At 41.9% G+C, this 21,200-nt stretch overlaps 1 protein-coding gene across 7 annotated transcripts in view; it reads right to left on the bottom strand.

Moving 5' to 3' along the window:
• Positions 1 to 2,405: 2,405 nt before the first annotated feature.
• ZNF236 (zinc finger protein 236) overlaps positions 2,406 to 21,200 on the bottom strand; it is a 170,631-nt gene continuing 151,836 nt past the window's right edge. For all 7 annotated transcript variants that reach the window (XM_069957871.1, XM_069957866.1, XM_069957867.1 and 4 more), the window contains 5 exons: positions 19,552 to 19,680; positions 17,873 to 18,067; positions 11,211 to 11,340; positions 4,350 to 4,526; positions 2,406 to 3,397 (listed from right to left, as the gene is read on the bottom strand). In XM_069957871.1, the coding sequence (XP_069813972.1) occupies positions 3,261 to 3,397; positions 4,350 to 4,526; positions 11,211 to 11,340; positions 17,873 to 18,067; positions 19,552 to 19,680 (768 nt within the window). In that variant the 3' untranslated portion in view covers positions 2,406 to 3,260. The remainder of the gene's footprint in view (positions 3,398 to 4,349; positions 4,527 to 11,210; positions 11,341 to 17,872; positions 18,068 to 19,551; positions 19,681 to 21,200) is intronic.

Raw genomic sequence — 21,200 nt, 5'->3', positions numbered from 1 at the left:
CTTGTAGGGTCTAGATTTTCTTTTTCTATGCTGACCCATGCTGTTACAACACTGTACCAATAAAAATACCTGTAAACATAATCTGAAATGAATAATACACAGCTAGGTGAAGAAAAGAAGAAATCACACTGAAAAGAGAAAGCAAAGAGAATTGTTAAAACGTAACTGTCATTTCAGGGCCATTTTTCTGAAAACATTAAATATCAACAGTACAAGCGATTTTAAGAAACTCTGTAATAGGTTTTATGTACTAAAAGAGTTTCCTTCTGTACTGAAAAAGCAATCTCCCAGCCTCCCCCCTCACATCAAATGAAGCAGGATTTCTGTCTCCATTATGTGGCTATGGAGAGGGGAGGGGCTGTTAGGAGTGACTGAGCACGGAGGATTTCTGCAAAGCACAACACCCTGCAATCTTCTCTCAGTAAGTTCATAGATAAGCACTGACCTTTCTGACACCTGAATTTAGCATTTTAGGTGCCCAGAGAGTCTACAAACAGCTGACCTTCATGTCACCCTCTTCCTGCTCCCTCATCTCCCTCAGCCCCTCCCCCCTTCATAGGCTTACAATGGAGAGAGCAGAGCCCGTCTTCACTGGCTTCTCTGTAATGAAGACGTGTTTGCCTGATAATGCACAGATAAGAAGTCAGGGGGGAGGCTGGGAGATTGCTTCTTGAGTACAGAAGGAGGCTTTTTTGGCTGATAAAACCTATTACAGAGTTTCTTAAAATCGCTTATACTACTGATTTCTGCAATAAAAAAAAACATGACAGTTACGCTTTAAGTTTAGGAAGGAAGAAACCCTCTGGTCAATGAGCAAAAACAAAAATGATTATATAAACTTTAATCCTAGAAGTGACTGTGAATGAATGATCACTTGTTGTTATTACTACAATCTAGATGATCAAAAGCAATGAAGCCATGAATAATATGTGAATAATGAAACCTTCCTACAGTTAACATATTATTAGGTTCCGAGCACTGTCTTACACTGTGTAGTCTACAGGAAAAGACAATAATGTGTTTTAGAACTTCTGGGCTTTACAGCTAATCTTTTACAATGAGTTACTTTAATATGACCTTAGACTCTGAAATCCTGAGAATCAAAGATAAAATGTGCTCTCTAGCTGGAAACTACTGAGCTGGTTTTCAAAGTGTGGGACTTAACTCCAATTATTTTACATAATAATCTTAAAATCTAGCGAAATGTCAAAGCCTCAAAACACAGCCATCTAGAACAGTATTGTCCAACTGGCATGGGGTGAGGAATGACTATAGTGCTTGTTCTCTCCAAACCTTTGATGTTTATAGGGGGGATTTACTATCTGTGCTGTGCTAAGATATTGGAGAAATGTGCACGATTTTTCATGTTAGCTTTGTGTGTGAGATTTATGAATACCTCGACGCAGGGTCTTATTTACCTGAAGCCAAATGTAAAACTATGATTTGCACAATTTTCTTTGCACAAATCTTTGCCTGACCAATGGCAGTGAAAGGCACATGTTTTTGTTAAAGGAGACCTGTCACCCTCCGTGCCGGGGTGACAGGCTCCCGACCACCGGTTAGATCCCCTTATACGTACCTCATCCCGCCGAGTCCCACTGCCGGAGCCGGTCCTGGGACGGAGATATCCCAGTCAGAAGCCAGTTCACGCGCTCTAAAGTATTGTATTGCCCCCCCCGCCAAAAAAAAACATAAATAGATATACAAATTACCAATATACACTTATTAAGGGAAATGCTTATAAAGTGCTTTTTTTCCCTGCACTTACTACTGCATCATGGCTTCACTTTCTGGATAACATGGTGATGTCACGACTTAACTCCCAGAGCTGTGCGGGCTGCGGCTGCTGGAGAGGATGGTGGCAGAGGGATGCTCAGTGCCCCTCCAGTGCCCTGTGTCCCTCAGTGTCCCCCTGCCATCATCCTCTCCAGCAGCCACAGCCCGCATAGCTCTGGGAGTCAGGACGTGACATCACCATGTTATCCAGGAAGTGAAGCCTTGATGCAGTAGTACGTGCAGGGAAAAAAGTACTTTATAAGCATTTCCCGTAATAAGTTTATATTGGTGATTTGTATAACTTTTCGGGGGCAATACAATACATTAATAAAAATTTTCACCGAACTTCTCCTTTAATACAAATTACACATCTGCAAAGACAGTAGGTAACATTCTAACAAACTATATATCTTTTTTTGTCTATATACCTTGTTTCTCCAAAAATAAGCCCTACCACAAAAACGAAGATTCATTTTGCAGGATTTTTTTGGAGTAAGCCATAATTATAATATAAAATAAGACTTTTTTTCCCACAGCATAAAGACCCTGTCTTCTTCTCGGAAAAACACAGTTATCTACATACTAACATTACCACTACCAAAAGGAATAAAAAAAACAAAACAAACAAATTGAAACATGAAATGAACACATCAGGTTTATTAATATTATAGAAGTAGGAGATGTCACAGACATTTAAAAATAGTATCTATCAAGTATCAGTTCTAACTAAGAGAAGGAAATGGACCAGCCACTTTCCAAAAAGGTAGGTAACTTATTGTTTACCACATAATACAAAAGAATAGGCTGCAGTGCTTTATACCAGTAGAAGGAAGAGCTGTCCTGTATCTATAAACATTGGCCCAGACTCATCAATATGCCCAAGACAAAAATTGCATCTGACTTTAGTCTCTGACAGATGGCGATCAATCACAACTCATTCTAAGAAAACCAAAGCTGAGCTGCTGCTATCAGACAGGCTTATCAATCTGGGCCATTGTGTGTGTATACAATTATATACAGATACACAAACTGGCATATTTACACATATATACATATGTACAATAAATCAAATACATACATATATTCAATGGGGAACTTTAGTGCAATAGTCTGTACTACACAATGTGAAATAATGGCACCCTTGTAAAGATGAGATACTCGGGTTACCAGGGTGATTAAAATTTAACTGTAAAACAGAAACAAAGGGGGAAGGATTATCAAGCTAATGAACCGTAAAGTAGATGCTTGTTAATTTCTTTACTGTACTAGTTTTGAAAAAGTTCCTTCATTGTTTAGAAAGGTACCTGAGAAGTGCTGAAAATTCAGCACAATGAAAGTCCTTGTCATCAGCTCAACTATACAGCACCAGAATGCAAAAAATAAATAAAAATCACGGGAGTGGAATGACCTTTAGTCTTCTCAGTAAACTCCTTGCATATTTACATGCTATATGTCTATAAGAGTACACTCTAGTCGGTGGCAGGTCATCGGAAAACATTTGTTATGCCACACTGCCAGTCTCCTGATGATTCCTGGACAACTTCTTCCAAATCTAGTGTTTGAGTTAAGTCTTCCCCACCTTCATCATCTTCTTGGTGCATAGAAACTTCCTCTATAAGGTCTGTAACATAACAGGACAGTAGATAAGGATCATACATACACATACACACACACACACACACAAAATGATATACCCCCTGAATATGTATAAACAAATCTAAAACTGGGTACTCACTTCCCTTGACTTTTCTTTTTTTATATAATGCTGCCCTAGTGGAGAACATAATACGCATGTTATGTTTAACTCTCCATGCTCCGCTAGTGTCCTGCTGTGTCCCCTCTGATGTCCCCTACTGACAGCAGCTGGCGATACTTCCAAGACAAACTTATCTTGGGAGTGACAGCTTGATCAGTCAATCACTGACTGTGGTGCTGTCCTGTCTCAGTCAGTGATTGGTTGAGTGGGCTGTCTGAAGTAGTGGTGGCTGCAGTCTGCGGAGACATCAGAGAGGACACAGCAGGACACTTGGGGAGCGCGGAGAGGTAAGCCTAACATTTTCAACATGTTCTTTACCAGGGCAGCATTATATGAAAATGTCCTAAAGCTGGATATTCCCTTTGAGGGCCTTTTTACACATGGTGATTATTGGGTGAACAGGCCTATATAAACTTGTATAACAAGGTAAGATCAGCCGATAAACAAGCAAATGCTCTTTCATCAGCTGATCACAATTTTCACTTGCTAAAAAAAACCCTTGTTTTTAGGCTGCACATCTCCCTGTGTAATAGGCGTTGTGCACCTGACGAATGACAAGAGGGATAGGGTTTTGAAAAGGATCCCTATGTGCATTATGGTTAACCTGTGGAAAGGCTCATTCAACTAGCACCCATCTACCTGATTGTTACTCGTTTTAGGGACCCATTCAGTTTTGCTCCAGAATTGCTATTTTATGGGGAATACGAGTATTTACTGAGACAGACATATTATCTGGCTGTGGTTCTCCTGATCAGACATAACAATAATACTAGAATTTACTGTAAGCCATTAACAAAGTCCTCAATAGGTCATATACCAGGGTAGGCATGGGTCCGTTTCATATGAAGTTTCATATTGCATTTCTGGGAGAAAGTCATCGAGCAGTAATCACATTTGTAAGGCTTTTCTCCAGTGTGCTTCTTCATATGCACCTGCAGTGCACTCTTCTGGTTGAAAGCTTTCTCACACAGTGTACACTGAAAAGGACGCTCTCCTGCAAGCACACACAATGACAAATAAAAAATCAGCACATTTTTTACAATGAACTACTAAGTAAAAATCAATCTTTTCTTCCATACTGCAACATACATTTTGCATTAAGCAACAAAGAGTACTTTCAGTCAATTGAAACTAACTAAATAATAAATCATAGCTAAAACCTACAAATAAAAGTTGAGAGGCTTATTAAGTACTTTATTCCTGGATGGACTGAGTTTATTGTTGTCTTTTTGCCATAACAAATATCATGGTCACATGCAGGGGCAGATTAAGGAGACCCAGGCCCTGGGCTATTCTACAAATTGTCTGCTCTGCAAGAACATGTTAATAGCAAACACCACTTTTCAATGCTAGATGCTACACCAGATGCATAAAGTGCATGTACAAGGTCTCTGCCCAGAGCAGCGTTTTGATGCTGTGCCTGGGTCATGGCTCAATGGCTCAGGAAAGGCTTACTACTTCTGGTTCTTTCCTCACCATGCTGTCATGGTGTCCAGTGGGGTACTTGTCAGGCACTCAGACTTCCATGTTATGAAAACATAAATCGCAAAGTAGTTTTTTTCTACAGGATCCTTTTATGGTCTGTGCTATTCCATCCAGCAGAAAACGTAAAGCCCATTGGAAACAGGAGTTTTTTTTGGCCTCCCTGGGGTGACTAAGCTCTATGAACATGTTATGACTGTGCAAATGGCAAATGAACACCTTACCATGTGGTGTGCAAAGAGCCGTAAAAAGGGAGTATGTCAGGTGATTTATGCTACCATAACAGGAAGCAGCATACAAATCTGACAGGCTGTCTTCTAACCAACAACTGTCTTACTTAGAAACACTGTGGTAATTCAGAGAAAACAGGACATAAAACTATGCCCCATGTCTATAGGGTGGTCTCCCACTTTTTCCAAACTCAGCTAAGTTTGAGCCACAGGTCTCTTCTGATACACAAATAGGAGCAGAGCTATCAATCAGGCTATGTAGAGCAGGAGGATGCCTGGGAGAATGCTTCCCAGACACTTTACCTGCTGCCATGCCTCCGAGTAAATCATAGTTGTTACTAGCATCCACTATGGCACCTTGCAACCATCAGCTGTGTGAACTTGGACCAACGCCGTCATGGATGGGTGAGGTTACAATTATATACCCTGTGACATACTGTTTATTGTTGCACTCCTGATGGCTTTTGTTACTATGGAGTTTTGTAGCAGCTCTGCACATGATCCGGTTAGACCTATAGCGTGTTTATGCTGTTGAGACTGTTCTATACAATACAAAAAGTTATGTTTTACATTTGTACACTCCATTCTGTGATTGGAAGTTTTTAGAATGAATATGTTACTAGGAAATAAAAATCTTCGAAGCAAAGCGCTTTCTGACTAAAGTATTTCTTACCTAGTGAAATCGAGGTCAGCGTGTAATTAGTCTAGCAGACATGAATGAAGACCGAAACACTTTTTGAAGACGTGTCAAAGAAGCTTAAAGCCTGCGTGGCTGTCTGATGTCCGCTGTTATCACTATTACAATCAATGAACATTTTCTCCATAGCTTTTTGTAATGTATTGATAACAGGGCTCAGATCATTTCTATCGCCTTTGATATAAGTAAATATTTCCATTTATTCTTCCACGTGTATGCTGGAGGTTTGACAGCAATGTATAAAATTACCAAAGTCAATGGCCATTTTATAACATCATGTTCCTGTGGATGCTACAAAGGCTGATCTTAGGGTTTAATGTGCAACTTTCTATGTGTAAGCTAGAGAGGACTTTGAACCATAGAGGCAGTGACATACATTCTGAACCTGACTGACAATAATAAAACAATTTAACCCCTTAAGGTCCAAGCCAATTTTCGTTTTTGCGCTTTTGCTTTATCCATTGTATGTTTAAAAGTCCATAGCGCTTGCATTTTTTCACCTAGAGACTTATATGAGTGCTTATTTTTTGCGAAACCAATTGTACTTTGCAATTACATGCATAATTTTTCCATAAAATATGTTGTGAAACCGGAAAAAAATCATTTGCGCTGTCAAATTGAAAAAAAAAACGAATTTGTTTTGATTTCGGGGAGTTTTGCATTTACGCCGTTCGCCCTATGGTAAAACTGACTTGTTATGCATGTTCCTCAAGTCGTTACGATTACTATGATATATAACATGTATAACTTATATTGTATTGGATGGCCTGTAAAAATTTCAAACCATTGTTAACAAATATATGTCACTTAAAATCGCTCCATTCCCAGGCTTATAGCGCTTTTATCCTTTGGTCTATGGGGCTGTGTGAGGTGTCAGTTTTTGCGCCATGATGCGTTCTTTCTACCGGTACCTTGATTGCGCATATACGACTTTTTGATCGCTTTCTATTACATTTTTTCTGGATTTGATGTGACCAAAAATGCGCAATTTTGCACTTTGGGATTTTTTTGCGCTTACGCCGTTTACCGTGCGAGATCAGGAATGTGATTAATTAATAGTTCGGGCGATTACGCGCGCGGCGATACTAAATATGTTTATTTATTTATTTATTAATTTATATTTATAAAATGGGAAAAGGGGGGTGATTTGGACTTTTATTAGGGGAGGGGATTTTTTATTAATAAAAACACTTTTTTACTTTTTTTTTTACATGGACTAGAAGCCCCCCTGGGGGGCTTGTATATACATAGCACTGATCTCTCATAGAGATCAATGCTGTGTATATACACAGCAAAGATCCATGAGATCGGTCATAGATTGCTATGGCCTGCTGCAGGCCATAGCAATCTACTGCCGAGCCGGGATCAGCGTCATTCCGACGCTAAGGCCCGGCACGGCCAGAAGAACGGATCTCCCCCCCGCGATCGCATCGCGGGGGGGAGATCCGACCCACTAGACACCAGGGATGTTGTGCATAAAGCACTTCAATGCAGCTGTCAGGTTTGACAGCTGCATTGAAGTGCTTAATTAGCCGGCGCGGCAACGGGACCCGCGCCGGCTAACAGAGGCACTGCCCGGCTGCACGTGTCAGCCGGGATCAGCGCCGTTCAGAGCGGGGTCCGGGCGGGACCCCGCTCTGAACACCCCCCGCGGTGCCATGACGTATCAGATACGTCATGGGTCGCTAAGGGGTTAAAAGACAAATCAAGTTGTCAAATCTTAACAAAGTAAAATAAATGGGGAGGTGAAAGTTAGCAGTGACTGCAAGGTAAAAGCAAGATGCTGCAAAGTGCCTTGCAGATGCAATGAAGAATGCAGACCATAGTATTTCTTATTAATATATTGACTGTTCTTAGTGCACAGTGGTGGCCCTACTCTGTGACTGACCGCTCTCCCCATATGCTCACCTATACATAGACAGCTGAATAGGAGGGCTCCCCTGTAGATTAGGCAGCATTTTCTTTGTAATGGGTTCCCTTTACATATAGTACCGTACAGTTTATTCCTACTATATCTACTCAGTGATACTTGCTGGTAGCTGATGTCTAGGTTTTTTGAGCTCTTGTTTAAAGAATTCCACCTAAAATGTATATCAAGTCTTGCATGCTCCCCAGATCTCCCCCACCCCTTCTTTCCTATTAGGCATCTTTTCTCACATGAGTTTGCCAGTTGAGGAAGTTTAAAAACTGGTGAACAACTTTTACATAGTTGGTAAGGAATCGAAAAGGTAAATGTTACAAAGAGTCACAGTCAGCCAAGCAAACTAAGGAACCATGCAAAATATTCAAAAGGCTAGTGCAAAAGGCAGGTCAGGCAACAGACCAAAAAAAGCCTCAGTAATGAGATCACCTAGGAATTGAACAAATGCTAACAGTCAGCGCTGTAACGCTATGTCAGGTCTTATGTTGGCACACAATGCTTACCACCAAGGACATCAAACTTGGAGGATAGATCTCATTTCTTGTAACTGTGCAGTTTAATATCCAAATGTAAATAAGAAGTAATAGATAACACAAAGCAGTTATATACAGTATTATCTAAGGAACTCAATCTGCCAAGGTGATAGAAAATCTCTTGCACCTGCAGTCAATATTCAGTGTACTATGAAAAAAAGATTAACCAAAGAGATTAATTCCAACGCTGCTGACATCCGTACAGGACTCAATTAAAATCAAGATGATCTGGTTAAAGCTACCAGGAGCAGTAATGTCACTTTCTTAGTCTCCATACATAAGCTATGCATCTTGAAGTTCCATCTTCAGTATTATAGCGTTGTATGTTAATTGGCTGCTACAACTAGTCTGCCGTTGTCTTATAGTACATGACCATTATTATGTAACACGGTACTTTTCCCCTTTGCCTTGTCAGTTTCAAGCCAATTTAAAGTTATTGCCTGGATGTTTCAATGTATGCATGCACAAAGTAATCCAGACAAAGACGGAGAAAATTGAAGCAATTATGGGAGAATATGTTGCATCTTACAAAAAGCATTATGAATAAACTCTCCTTCTGAGAATGCTGCAAACATTTTTTTCGCTACTTAATGACATTTATTAAGAAGATGAAAGCTCAGGGGAGTTGTTAGGATATGAAGCTTGCACATTTATCCAGACAATGAAATGAAATGATACTTAGGGCTTTTTAGAGGTTCTTCAGGAGCAGAAGAATGCAATGACATAACAAAATCATTTTGGAGCGTTCATCTTTAATGTAGTTGAAAAGCAAATTTCTTCTAATTGCTCTAAGAATGAACACTTGGGTTATTTCGGCATCACCTGTTAGTCAGGCGAAGGATCACGACACTACTGTTCTGCACAGTCCGAGAACACTAGATGTCACAAAGAGCATACCTGGAGTTTACAAATAGAGCAGCACCTACAGTACATGTGGATATAGCACAGACTCCATGTATTTGTCTTTAACAGTAATTCCTGCATGCTTAGACCTTAAAGGGAAACTAACATCAATTAAAAGACGCTTACCTGCTGCTATGTTCCCATTGGAATTGTGATGTTGAGAATGAAGGTAACCTTTTTACCGTCATCCTCAGCGTCCCTGACCCTATAGGAACATTTCCTTTAAGAATTTATAAGTGAATTCTGTTGCTGATCACAAGACTCTGTCCAGCAGCTTACTATCTTCTCACAAACTGCACCTATTACCTTACAGCAGTAGTGAACATTATTTTGAAAGTGTTCCTGTGTGTTCTTTTGTAAAACACCTCTGATCGGTGGTCCTAGTTTGTGTTAACTAGTCATTACGTAGGTGCGGCAGTACTGTATCATATCAGGCTGTCCGCACAGCTCCCAGGCTTTACTGACACCCCGAGTGGAGAGAATATCATGCAAAGCCTGGCCCTCGGGGTGTTTATCAAGCCTCAGTGTGCAGAAGGAAGGCAAATGCAGGGTGACTAGATGCTGCTGCCACTCCTTCATGACTACTTTCCATACACACAGAGACTGCTATATTTTCACCCAAAGTGCAACATCACAGGACACATAAAAGCACAGCATCAGACTGCTGTTCACTACCTTGGTGAGGTTATGGGGCAGTTTGTGCAGCAATAAAAAGATGACAGTTTCCCTTTAAAACCCCTGTAAATCAACAGAAGACATTTTCAGGTATAAGCAATGTTCCTTCTCCATATGAAATGTAATCATTGTTATTTATACCAGCTGTCAGAGCGCTAAAAGTTATTGGCATTGTACACAGATCACAAACTGAAAAGTTGTACACTCAGTCACTGACCTCCCAACATGATGTCATCTAAACCACATGTTCCATGCATTAATACAAAAAGTAATTTTCAATTAAATGTAATTGATTCTGATGGACAGTTCAGTGCCCAGCAGCCTTTTCTGCAAGCCTCCCAGTACCCTAGCGGAATGGCTGATTAAATGTTTTAGAGGAAAAAAAAAAAGTCTTTCTTGAAATGAAGGTAGCCATACACAGATAATCTAGCTATCCGATCTGGCTATTTAGCTTGAGAACGTCAGATTTAGAGCTGTTAGATGATAACCTTACACAGAGCTTAATAGAGGCTATTTTAGGTCATCTCAAAACGTCATTTTCATTTTTCCCTGAAACGACCACACACAAAATGTCATTACTAGACATAAATTTGGAGCTTTTCATCATAGGTGACATTGCAATGTGTATAAGTACCTTTAACTATATGGCAATATGATACAAAAAACAACAACTCACAATACTCTTACATATGACTCATATTGTGACTGTACCAATAGTTTGTCTTAATAAAATTGTATACCTACACCATATGGTCAGAGTATAGGGACATCTAATCCAAACACTTACTACGCTGATGTCACAGGTTATGAAACATACAATGTGCTTGAGTTTGCACATTCTACTACATTACTGCTGAGCTGTTATCTTCTGCTTCACAATAATAGCACCTACAGGTGACTGAGGCAGAATGAGAAAATCACACATTTCACAAACCGACTTGCTGCAAAGGTGACCTCCTATTGCAATGTCTTGTTTAAAGTCACTGAACCCTTAGATTTGACCCATACTTGCAAGCATTAGTGCATAGAGATCACATGGCTGTCTGCTTGGTTTTACTTACCAGCTTGCACTTTTTGTGACAAATACATCCAAATGTAATCATTAGAAGTGTTCAAATACAGTACTTTAATACATAGTGCATGCCATTTTACTGAGTGTCAGTAAGCTGTAACAGTGTGCTTGAGAGCTCACATAAAAATTAGCTTTCTCTATACTTTGCACCTTATCATACTGTACCTGTATGAATGCGGCTGTGCCGTTCTAGTTGACTCGGTTTAGCAAATGCCTTATCACAAGTATCACACTTAAACAATTTTGGCATCTGGGAACTTCTTGAGGGTCCTGGCTGATGGGTCTGTGTGTGCTCCTGTTGATAGTTAAAGAGACACTGAAATAACACAAAATACAGAAGTATCTCTAGCATACAAAGGTATTGGATTATACAAAAGTATTACCCCTTGAGAATGATACCAATTTTTGTTTTTACATTTAGGTTTTTTTTTCCCATCTTCAGGCCTGGTTTTTGTCTACAGAGCTGTCTGCTGGCTTATTTTTTAAAGGGAACCTGTCACTCGGCATTGCGGCGCAGAGCCCGCCCGACCCCCCGGTGGAGCCCCGGATACTTACCCTTTGCTGCAAGTCCCTTTGCTGCAAGTCCCCCTCCTGGACCCGGTCCCGGGACGGAGATATATCGCTGTCGGCAGCCCTGCGCACGCTCTCCAGAAAGGAGTCCGATGCCCATAGAGAATGACGGCTCCAGTCATTCTCTATAGGCATTGGACTCATCTCTGGTAATTAGCATAGAGCGCACGCTCACCTTCTGGCGCCGATATCTCCGTCTGGGGAGCGGGTTCAGGAGCGGGACTTGCAGCAAAGGGTAAGTATCTGGGGCTCCACCGGGGGGGTCGGGCGGGCTTTGCTTGCAATGTCGGGTGTAAGGTTCCCTTTAAGAACTGTAGCTTATATTGGTATCATGCGGGGTAGATGGCACTCCTTAGTCCATGATGTGAGGTATTCAGAAACAACTCTGACATTGACATTTTCCCCCATTTAACCCCTTAACGACATCGGGCGTAAACTTACGCCCTCGCGCCCTGGTACTTGGGGCATCAGGGCGTAAATTTACACCCGATGTTTCCCCGATCGCTGCGTGTTCGCACACAGCGATCGGGGAAGATGGCCTGCTATAAATCATAGCAGGCCATCTTAGCTTCACGGCACGGGGGGTGGTTAACACCCCCCGTGCTTACGATCGCCGCTATAGGCTGATCAATTCAGATCAGCCAATAGCGGCGATCGGAACCTTTTCGGGTCATCGGCGACCCGATGACCCGGAAAAAAATGGCGGTCGGTGCTGTCCGAGGACGGCACCGACCGCCATTACTGTAAAAAGTAATGGTGATCGCCGTGCCACTGGCCCGATCGCCGTGAACGGCCGCCCAGCCGTTCACGGCGATCGGGCCGGTGGCACGGCGATCAGAGTCCCACAAAATAGTAAATACCTGCCCTGGACCCCTCAGCTAGGTAGCCGAGGGGTCCAGAGCAGGTATTTGTACATTACTCACCTGTCCCGGGCTCCTGATCAGCGTCTTCCGGGTTCGCGGCGTCCTCGTCTTCGGCTTCCTCCGTGACGTCACGTTCGGCTTCTCTCGGCTATTTTCAGGGATGTTCAGAATGTAGAATTTTTTTTTTTTTTTCAATTTTTTTTTTCTATTTTCCGCACCCTATCGCCGCTGAGTGTTGATCAGCATCGCACGAAAGTGCGCTGCTAATCAGCAACTCCTTTTTGGCGTAGGGTGTTTTTTTTCTATATCCTACAGCCACGGTCTGCTGATAAGTGCCGCGCATTTATCAGCAACTCCTTTGTTGGCGTAGTTTTTTTTTTTATACTTACTGTAAAAAAACACGTAAAAAACACTACATTACACCACACTACATTGAATAAAGTTTGACACTACACCACTACATACCCCATATACTAGTCCCCATATAAAGATGGCCCCCAGGGTGTTTTCGGTGTCGGACGCATACGTTATTGCCTCCGACACCGAAACAGCCAGTGAGGATGAATGGGGGGATCCTTTTTTCCTCCATTCATCCTCATCATCCAGTGACGTGTCTGGGGGTAGCGTAGCGTACGCTGCCCCCCAGACACGTCTTTTCCGCCAGTACCGTCCCAATAAGAGATGATGGTATGGTGTAAAATTCTACTAACTCTGTGAGCGTACCTCAGGGTACACTTACAGATATAGGGTACGTGCACACTGCGGAATGGCGAAGGATAACCCTTCGTGCATTCCGCAGTTGGCACCCGCCGGCGGACTGATGCGGGCGCATGTCTCCACCCGTGTCATAGACTCCATGTTATGCACGGGCGGATTCCATCGTCCGTCCAAAGAATGAACACGTTGGACGGAGAGCGGAATCCGCCCGGGCATAGAATGGAGTCTATGACACGGATGGAGACGTGCGCCCGCATCAGTCCGCCAGTGGGTGCCAACTGCGGAATGCACGAAGGGTTATCTGTCGCGATTCCGCAGTGTGCACGTACCCTTAGAGTGTATGTAGGAAGGGACACCCGAATGCAGCCCCCAGATGCCCCCCCCCCCCCCATCCTTGGAACAAGTGGGAAGATCGTCAGGGAACTGATCTTCCCACTGCTGGATAAAGGTTACCACCTGTACGGGGATAACTTTTATACCAGCACCCCCCTCTTCCGGTCCCTCGCTGCCCGAGCTACTGTAGCTTGCGGCACGATACGAAAATATCAGAAGTAGTAATAGAGCCCTAATATTTAGCAGCCATGGAGCGGACCCAGCGCTTCTGGATATAAAGGACCCCGTATCGCACCAGGACAACATTTTCCAGGTGATGTCCCCCACACTGGAGAACGGGAGACACCAGAAGAAGTGCAGAGTGTGGCGTAACAGGGGGATCAGAAAGAACACCATTTTCCAGTGTGACGCCTGTCCTGATCCCCCCGGCCTCTGCATACTGGATCGCTCCAAGGCGCACTACACGTCATTGGGGTTCTACATTATCTAAATTCTGCCCCTTATTCCTATTTCAGGGGTCACGCTGATCCAGGGATTATTCTGATCGCCATTATGGAGTCGGGAAGGAATTTTTCCCTGTGATGAGGCTACTGTCGTCTGCCTCACAAGGGTTTTTTGCCTTCCTCTGGATCAACACAGGTTGAATTTGATGGACACCTGTCATTTTCAACCTTATAAACTAATAATTGGCCTAATACCCCCAAATAAATTAGAATTGTCCCTTTTCCCCAGCTAAGTAGGTATGGCTGCCATTCCCATTAGAGGATGCCATGATGCAATTACAAAGCCTCTGTGCGGCCAGGACAGTAGAAACCCCCCACAAGTGACCCCATTCTGGAAACTACACCCCATAAGGAATCTAACAAGGGGGGCAGCGGGGATATGGCCCCCTGGTGACGGCCACATTTGGGACGTGAAAATGAAAAAAATGGTATTTTTTATTTTCTCGGCACATGTTCTACGTAAGTGCCCGTCACCAGTGGGGTCCATATGCTCACTGCACCCCTTGTTAGATTCCTTATGGGGTGTAGTTTCCAGAATGGGGTCACTTGTCGGGGGTTTCTACTGACCTGGCAGCACAGGAGCTTTGTAATTGCGACATGACCTCCATCCTCCATTCCAGCCTCTAAATGGCGCTCTGTCCCTTTGGTGGCTTGCCCTGTGCCCATATAGCCCATTATGCCCACACGTGGGGTATTTACGTACTCAGGGGAAACTACCCTACACGTTTTGTGTTCATTTTCTTTTTTAACCCCTTGTGGAAATGGAAAAAAATCAAGGCTAGACCAACATTTAGTGTAATTTTTGTAAAATTTTTACTCTAAATCATTAATCTTGTCATGATTTTTTCATTTTCACAAGGGGTTAAAAGATAAAAAAAAACATTTAATGTGTAGCGCAATTTCCCCTGAGTACGGAAATACCCCACATGTGTACATAAAGCGCCATGCGGGTGCAGGGTAAGCCTCCGAAGGGACGGAGCGCCATTTGGTTTTTGAAGGCTGGATTTGGATGGAATGGATTTCGAGGGGCCATGTTGCATTCAAAAGGCCCCTGTGTTGCCAAGACAGTTGAAACCCCCCACAAGTGACCCCATTATGGAAACTGCACCCCTCAAGGAATGTAACAAGGGGTGTAGTGAGCATATGGACCCCACTGGTGACGGACACAAATGTGGAACAATGTGGCGTGAAAATGAAATATTAAATTTTTTACACTATAATGTTGGTTTAGCCTTGAATTTATCATTTTCACAAGGGGTTAAAAGAGGGAAAAAAAACTAAATGTGTAGAGCAATTTCCCCTGAGTCCGTAAATACCCCACATGTGGACATAAAGCGCCATGTGGGCGCAGGGCAAGCCTCCGAAGGGAAGGAGCGCCATTTGGATTTTGGAGGTTGGATTTGGCTAGAATGGATGATGAACGCCATGTCGCATTTACAGAGCCCTCGTGCTGCCAAAACACTGGAAACCCCCCACAAGTGACCCCATTCTGGAAACTGCACCCCTCAGGGAATCTAACAAGGGGTGTAGTGAGCAAATGGACCCCTTGATGACGGGCACATTTGTGCCATGAAAGTGAAAAAATGAAATTTTTCCCTTTCACGTCACATTGTTCCACATTTGTGCCCGTCACCAGTGGGGTCCATATGCTCACTACACCCCTTGTTAGATTCCTTGAGGGGTGTAGTTTCCAGAATGGAGTCACTTGTGGGGGGTTTCCAGTGTCTTGGCAGCACGAGGGCTCTGTAAATGCGACATGGCGCTTGAAATCCTTTTCAGTGAAATTCAGCTTCCAAAAGCCAAATGGCGCTCCTTCCCTTTGGAGGCTCGTCCTGCGCCCCCTTGGCACTTTATGGCCACATGTGGGGTATTTCCATACTCGGGAGAAACTGCGCTACTCATTTTTTGTCTTTTTTTCCCTCTTATCCCTTTAAGAATGTAGAAAAATTGAAGGCTAGAATTTTAGTGTAAAAATTTTTTTTTCTTTTTTCAAGCCATATTGTTCTGAAAATCTGTGAAGCACCTGTGGGGTCCAGATGCTCACCGCACCCCTTGTTACATTCCTTGAGGGGTGTAGTTTTCTAAATGGTGTCCCTTTAGGGGTGTTTTTTAGGTTTTGGCACCCCAGAGCCTCTGCCAACCTGAAGTGGTACAGTCAAAAATGACCAAATATAACGGAGGCGTTGAAATTCACTAGGCGCTCCCTTATATCTGAGGCTTGTGGTTGCGTCAAATAGCGCAATAGGGCCACATATGGGGTATTTCTATAAACTGCAGAAACGGGACAATAATTATTGGGGTGCATTTCTCTGGTAATAGGTTTATAATTATGAAAAATATTGGATTACAATAAAATCTCTGCACAGAAAATTAAAATTTTCAAATTTCTTACACACTTGGCTTTTATTTCTGTGACTCCCCTAAAGGGTTAAAACACTTTCTGGATATGCTTTTGCAGAGTGTGGGGGGTGCAGTTTCTGAAATGGGGTGCTTTGTGGGGCTTTCTAACATACAGGCCCCTCAAATACACTTTAAACCTGAACAGGTCCCTAAAAATATCTGATTTTGAAATTTTACTGAAAATTTGGAAATTTGCTGCTAATGTTTTAAGCTCCCTATTGTCTAAAAAAAATGAAAGATAGTTTAATAAATACTGCCAACATAAATTAGACATGTTGCTAATGCTATTTAATATATAATTTATGTGGTATAACCACTTTCTGTATACGCAAAAAAGTTTCAAAGTTGGAAAAATGCATTTTTTCACATTATTTGGGGTTTTTTTCATAAAGATTTGTTATGAGTATCGACTCCAATTTACCAGAAATGTAAAGTACAATATGTCACGAGAAAACAATCTCAGAATCAGCCGGATAGGTAAAAGCATCCCGAAGTTATTAATGAATAAAGTGACACTGGTCATATTCATAAAATTTGTCTCTGTCATTAAGGCCATTTCAGGCTCTGTCCTTAAGGGGTTAATGTGTTCCCAAGATAAACAACATTGCATTTAATAGTTTGGCAATACTATTTGTTTTTTAATTTTTAAACATGTTTTTAAGGGTCCATTTACACAGAAAGATTATCTGCCAAAAATTTGAAGCCAAAGCCAGGAACAGATTATAAACAGAGAAAAGGTCATAAAGGATGTCTCTCCTGCTTGATAAAGGGGTACATGGTACCTCGAAACGCGTTGCCTCTATGAGACTATTAAAATTCATCCTTTGAAACCACGTATTCTGAAGCCGGTGTGCGCCTTTTTTCCTGGCTCTTCTGGTCCTTTGAGAGATCTGTGGACCGAACACTGTATTTGCATAAAGGAAAGATTTCTTCTCTTCTTAAATCCATTCCTGGCTTTGGCTTTACATCTAATAATCACAGATAATCTGTGTAAATGGACCCTTATTCTCTCTGACTATCGTTTGATGATCATTTCAATGATCCTCTATTATGCCCTGGCTGTGGCAGAGTACAATAGTAATAGAATCATGGCAGCCATGGAGGTCTTCAGAATGCCTTTCAGATGCTATGACAACCACTTTGAAGATTGGAGGCTGTAAGAGACCAGCATGCGACTTCTAACAACGTAGATATCATGACTGCCATCACCACAGCATCTATGTGGTTTATCGACTGGGAATGGAGCTATCTACAATGTTGGTTTATAACAATGCGCTGCCGAATGCAGTCAGCAAGCACTAGATAAAGAGCAGGCTGAGGCCACTCAGAATGGTTAGTTTGCCAAAATATGAATTATAATAGGACAGGAGCTGTAGGCTTGGAGAAAAAAAAATTTCAGGTTTTTATAACACCACAAAATCTTCCAAAGATGGACACTTACTTTTAAATGGGAAGCCCTTTTGAATGCCTTATTGCATAGGTGGCAAACATGAATCCGTTCCTTCCCATGTGCTTCTTTGTTGTGTTCTGCCAGTGTGGCAGCAGAGGGAAAGTAATGGTTACATTCAAAACACTGATGTATCCTTTCCTGCTTTTCTGTGTCACTACTCTTATCAATGTGAGTGTCATCTGTAACCTAAGAAATAAAATTTTTCAGTGACTAACCTCTATAAATGAAAAAGCTCCTGAATCATACATCTATTACAAAAATATTCAGTATCTATAGAAAATCAGTATACCAAGAAAAAGAGCAATGATGGGACCACCAGTCCCAGTAAAATTTTAGCTAACTCCTCTTGAACAGCAGTAATAACTGAGGTGGCAGCTTTAATATGTACAGGTAAACATAATGCAAACAGAGAAGGAAGTGAGGCTGCACTCAGCGGTAAAATTTCTTCGTCTTTATTATTTATCCGTAGTAAAAACAAACAATGTAGCACAAGGTGCAGACAATGCGATAGCAGATGCCACGGAGGTAAGGTGACAGGCCTGTTGGGTCAGTAGAAGCGCCGGAAGGGCGTGAAACAGCCTGTCACCCTACAACTGCGGCGTCTGCTATCACACTGTCTGTACCATGTGCTACATTATTTGTTTTTACTACGGATAAATAATAAATCTTGTCTCTAATTTGCATTATCTATAGAAAATGGATACATTGGCCCAGAAGGAGGCCCAACTTAACAATCCCTTAAAGTTAAAGACTTCTGTCAGCTGGTTTGTGATATACCCCCAGAAGCCCTTTACCTCATGTCTGCATTGCTGTAATTGATTTTTTTCTGCGTCACGCCGTTTCCAAGCTTTTTTTATGGAAGAAAATATGCAAATCAGGGTTTTAGGAGAACTTTGGGTGTTGGGAGCACCCCCTTGGCCCGCCCACACCTTTATGCAAATTCTTATATGCATAGTAATGAGTTTCATAAAGGTGCATATGCAGAAGAGACCTTGCAGAAGAGACGATTGCTTCCGGCGCAAACACACTTCTCCTGGTTTCCGGGCTGAGAAGAATCCCTGCTCAGCAACTTTTTCCAGTCCCCAGACATCCCAGATGTTGTAAGTATATAAGTATATGTTTGTTCATGATTGCAATCTGAATGCATTATTTTTTTTGCAGAGTGTGAATAATACATAAACAGAGTTATACTTCCGCCATCTGTGATGTCCAGGGACCAGAAAAAGCTGCTGAGCAGAGATTCTTCTCAACCCCGCTACCGGGAGAAGTGTGCATGCACCTGAAGCAGTTGTCTATTCTGTGAGGTCTTTTCTGCACATGCGCTGTTACGAGACCTATTATGATGCATATATGAATTTGCTTAGTGGACGGGGCTGACCAAAGGGGGGGGGGGGTGCTCCTAAAACCCTGGTCTGCAAATATTTGTGCTTCCTGCTTTGACTGGGTGCATACTTTTTTTTATCTACAACCAGCCTGGATAATAGGTTACATATGTTAACCTTCCTAGATATGCAGGAAAAAAAGGTCATACAAATTTAATTTCTGCATCTTTTATAATAATAATATAATAAATTACCTGGTTTTAGATTAATATCAATAAAATAGAAATTAAAAAAAATAGAACACACATTTTTAATTATTACTTGATTACATAGACTATAGGACACTACCTGGTAATTGAGGTCACTGGCATTGCTGGAGGGCTGTGCTGCATGGCTGACCAAGATCACCTGTTGAGCGCTATTTCCACTCTGTCCGGATAGACTGTTATCAGACAAGATACCTGGAAACTGCTGACTCTGGTGGAAAAGAAACAAAGACAAAAGGAATCAGGCTGCTACTAAGAAAAATATGCAAGCTGGAAAATATCACCTTTACAGACATACTATACATTGGGTGATGATTTATACGTGAGACATCAACGCTACAAGTGGCAGAATATTGTCAGAACAGTCATTTTCCTCACTTGATTCTTAATAAAGCCAGCAACTAAAACATTTTTTTTTCAAAAATGTCCCTATTATATTAATTGCATTTTTTTTTCATTATCATGGATTGGACAGCCATTATGCCCGAGTTTCTGCTCTGCCCTGTTAGAAGCATTTAAGGCTATGCCTAAAACTGCTACATGAACATTATCAATAACAATAGAGTGGAAAGAACTCATTGATGTCTATGAAGTTTTCTTTAAACATGTTCTATAACCTGTACTGAGGTCATTGTGCAGGGAGGGAGAGGAAAAGAACTGCAGCTCTGTATGGCTATCTATATACTGGTGTCACCTTTCATTGTAATCAAGCCTGTGATATGAACCGTTATGTTAAATTTAAAGGGGTACTCCGGGCAAATGTAAAGAAATCGCAGAAGGCAGGGGGTGGTAGGGACAAAGCAATCAAGGGATACATACCTATCCCCCCACAGCGCCACCGCTTATGGTCTCCCGCTGGTCTCTTGATCCTGTGATAGCGACCGATCAGCCAGTCAGTGACTGAGACGGGACATCTCTGCAGTCACTGACTGGCTGGGTCGGTAGTTCCTGTGGGTTGTGACAACACAGAAAACTGCGAGAAACAGTTTAGAGGTTGACAGTGCGCTGTGAGGCTGTGGGAGCATGAGGATGGGTAAGTATCCCCAGATTATTATATTACCACTCCGCATGTTTTTTTTTTTTTTTTTACATTTGCCGAGTGTTCTCCTTTAATTTAAACAATAACTTATTTTCTGATGACATTGCCTGTAAGGTAAAATTATGCAATACAATGCATCAAGATGCAATAAACCAGGATATGATCAAACATAACACTGTTAAAGGGGCACTGGTAGACTTATGGAGACATTGTAGTTATTCTATGAAAAGGATACTATAGTTATGGGCAATGTGTGGCATCTAAAACATCCAGAAAAATATCTAAAATCTTAACAAACCTACAGAAAGGACTACAAACACAAGATAACAGCATATTACAGTCACATTACATTATTGTCCGGTAATTTCTTTCTCTCAGATTGGGATACTTGGCTTTACGGAATTGAAAAGGAATGTGATCACAGCAATGGGCAATGGTTTCATACCCCTCTCGGCTTGGAGCCTGTACCTTGTCAGTTTTCCACATTATGGGGAAACAGTTTTGAGTCTTTAGAAAAATTATGCCAACAGCTCCATCATTATATTCCTGTCTCTGATCTGTCTTCATAAATGTAGCACCGATTCCAATACATTAATACACTTACTGTATGACCTTTATATACTTTGCTGAACGAGAATTCACACACACTCAAAAATGCCACTTAAGACAATATATAACAAATGTATTTAATT

Source organism: Dendropsophus ebraccatus, chromosome 2 (assembly GCF_027789765.1).
Source record: "Dendropsophus ebraccatus isolate aDenEbr1 chromosome 2, aDenEbr1.pat, whole genome shotgun sequence".
Classification (NCBI taxonomy): domain Eukaryota; kingdom Metazoa; phylum Chordata; class Amphibia; order Anura; family Hylidae; genus Dendropsophus; species Dendropsophus ebraccatus.
The sequence above is the reverse complement of the archived record's forward strand: the minus strand, read 5'-3'. Positions and strand labels throughout refer to the sequence as shown.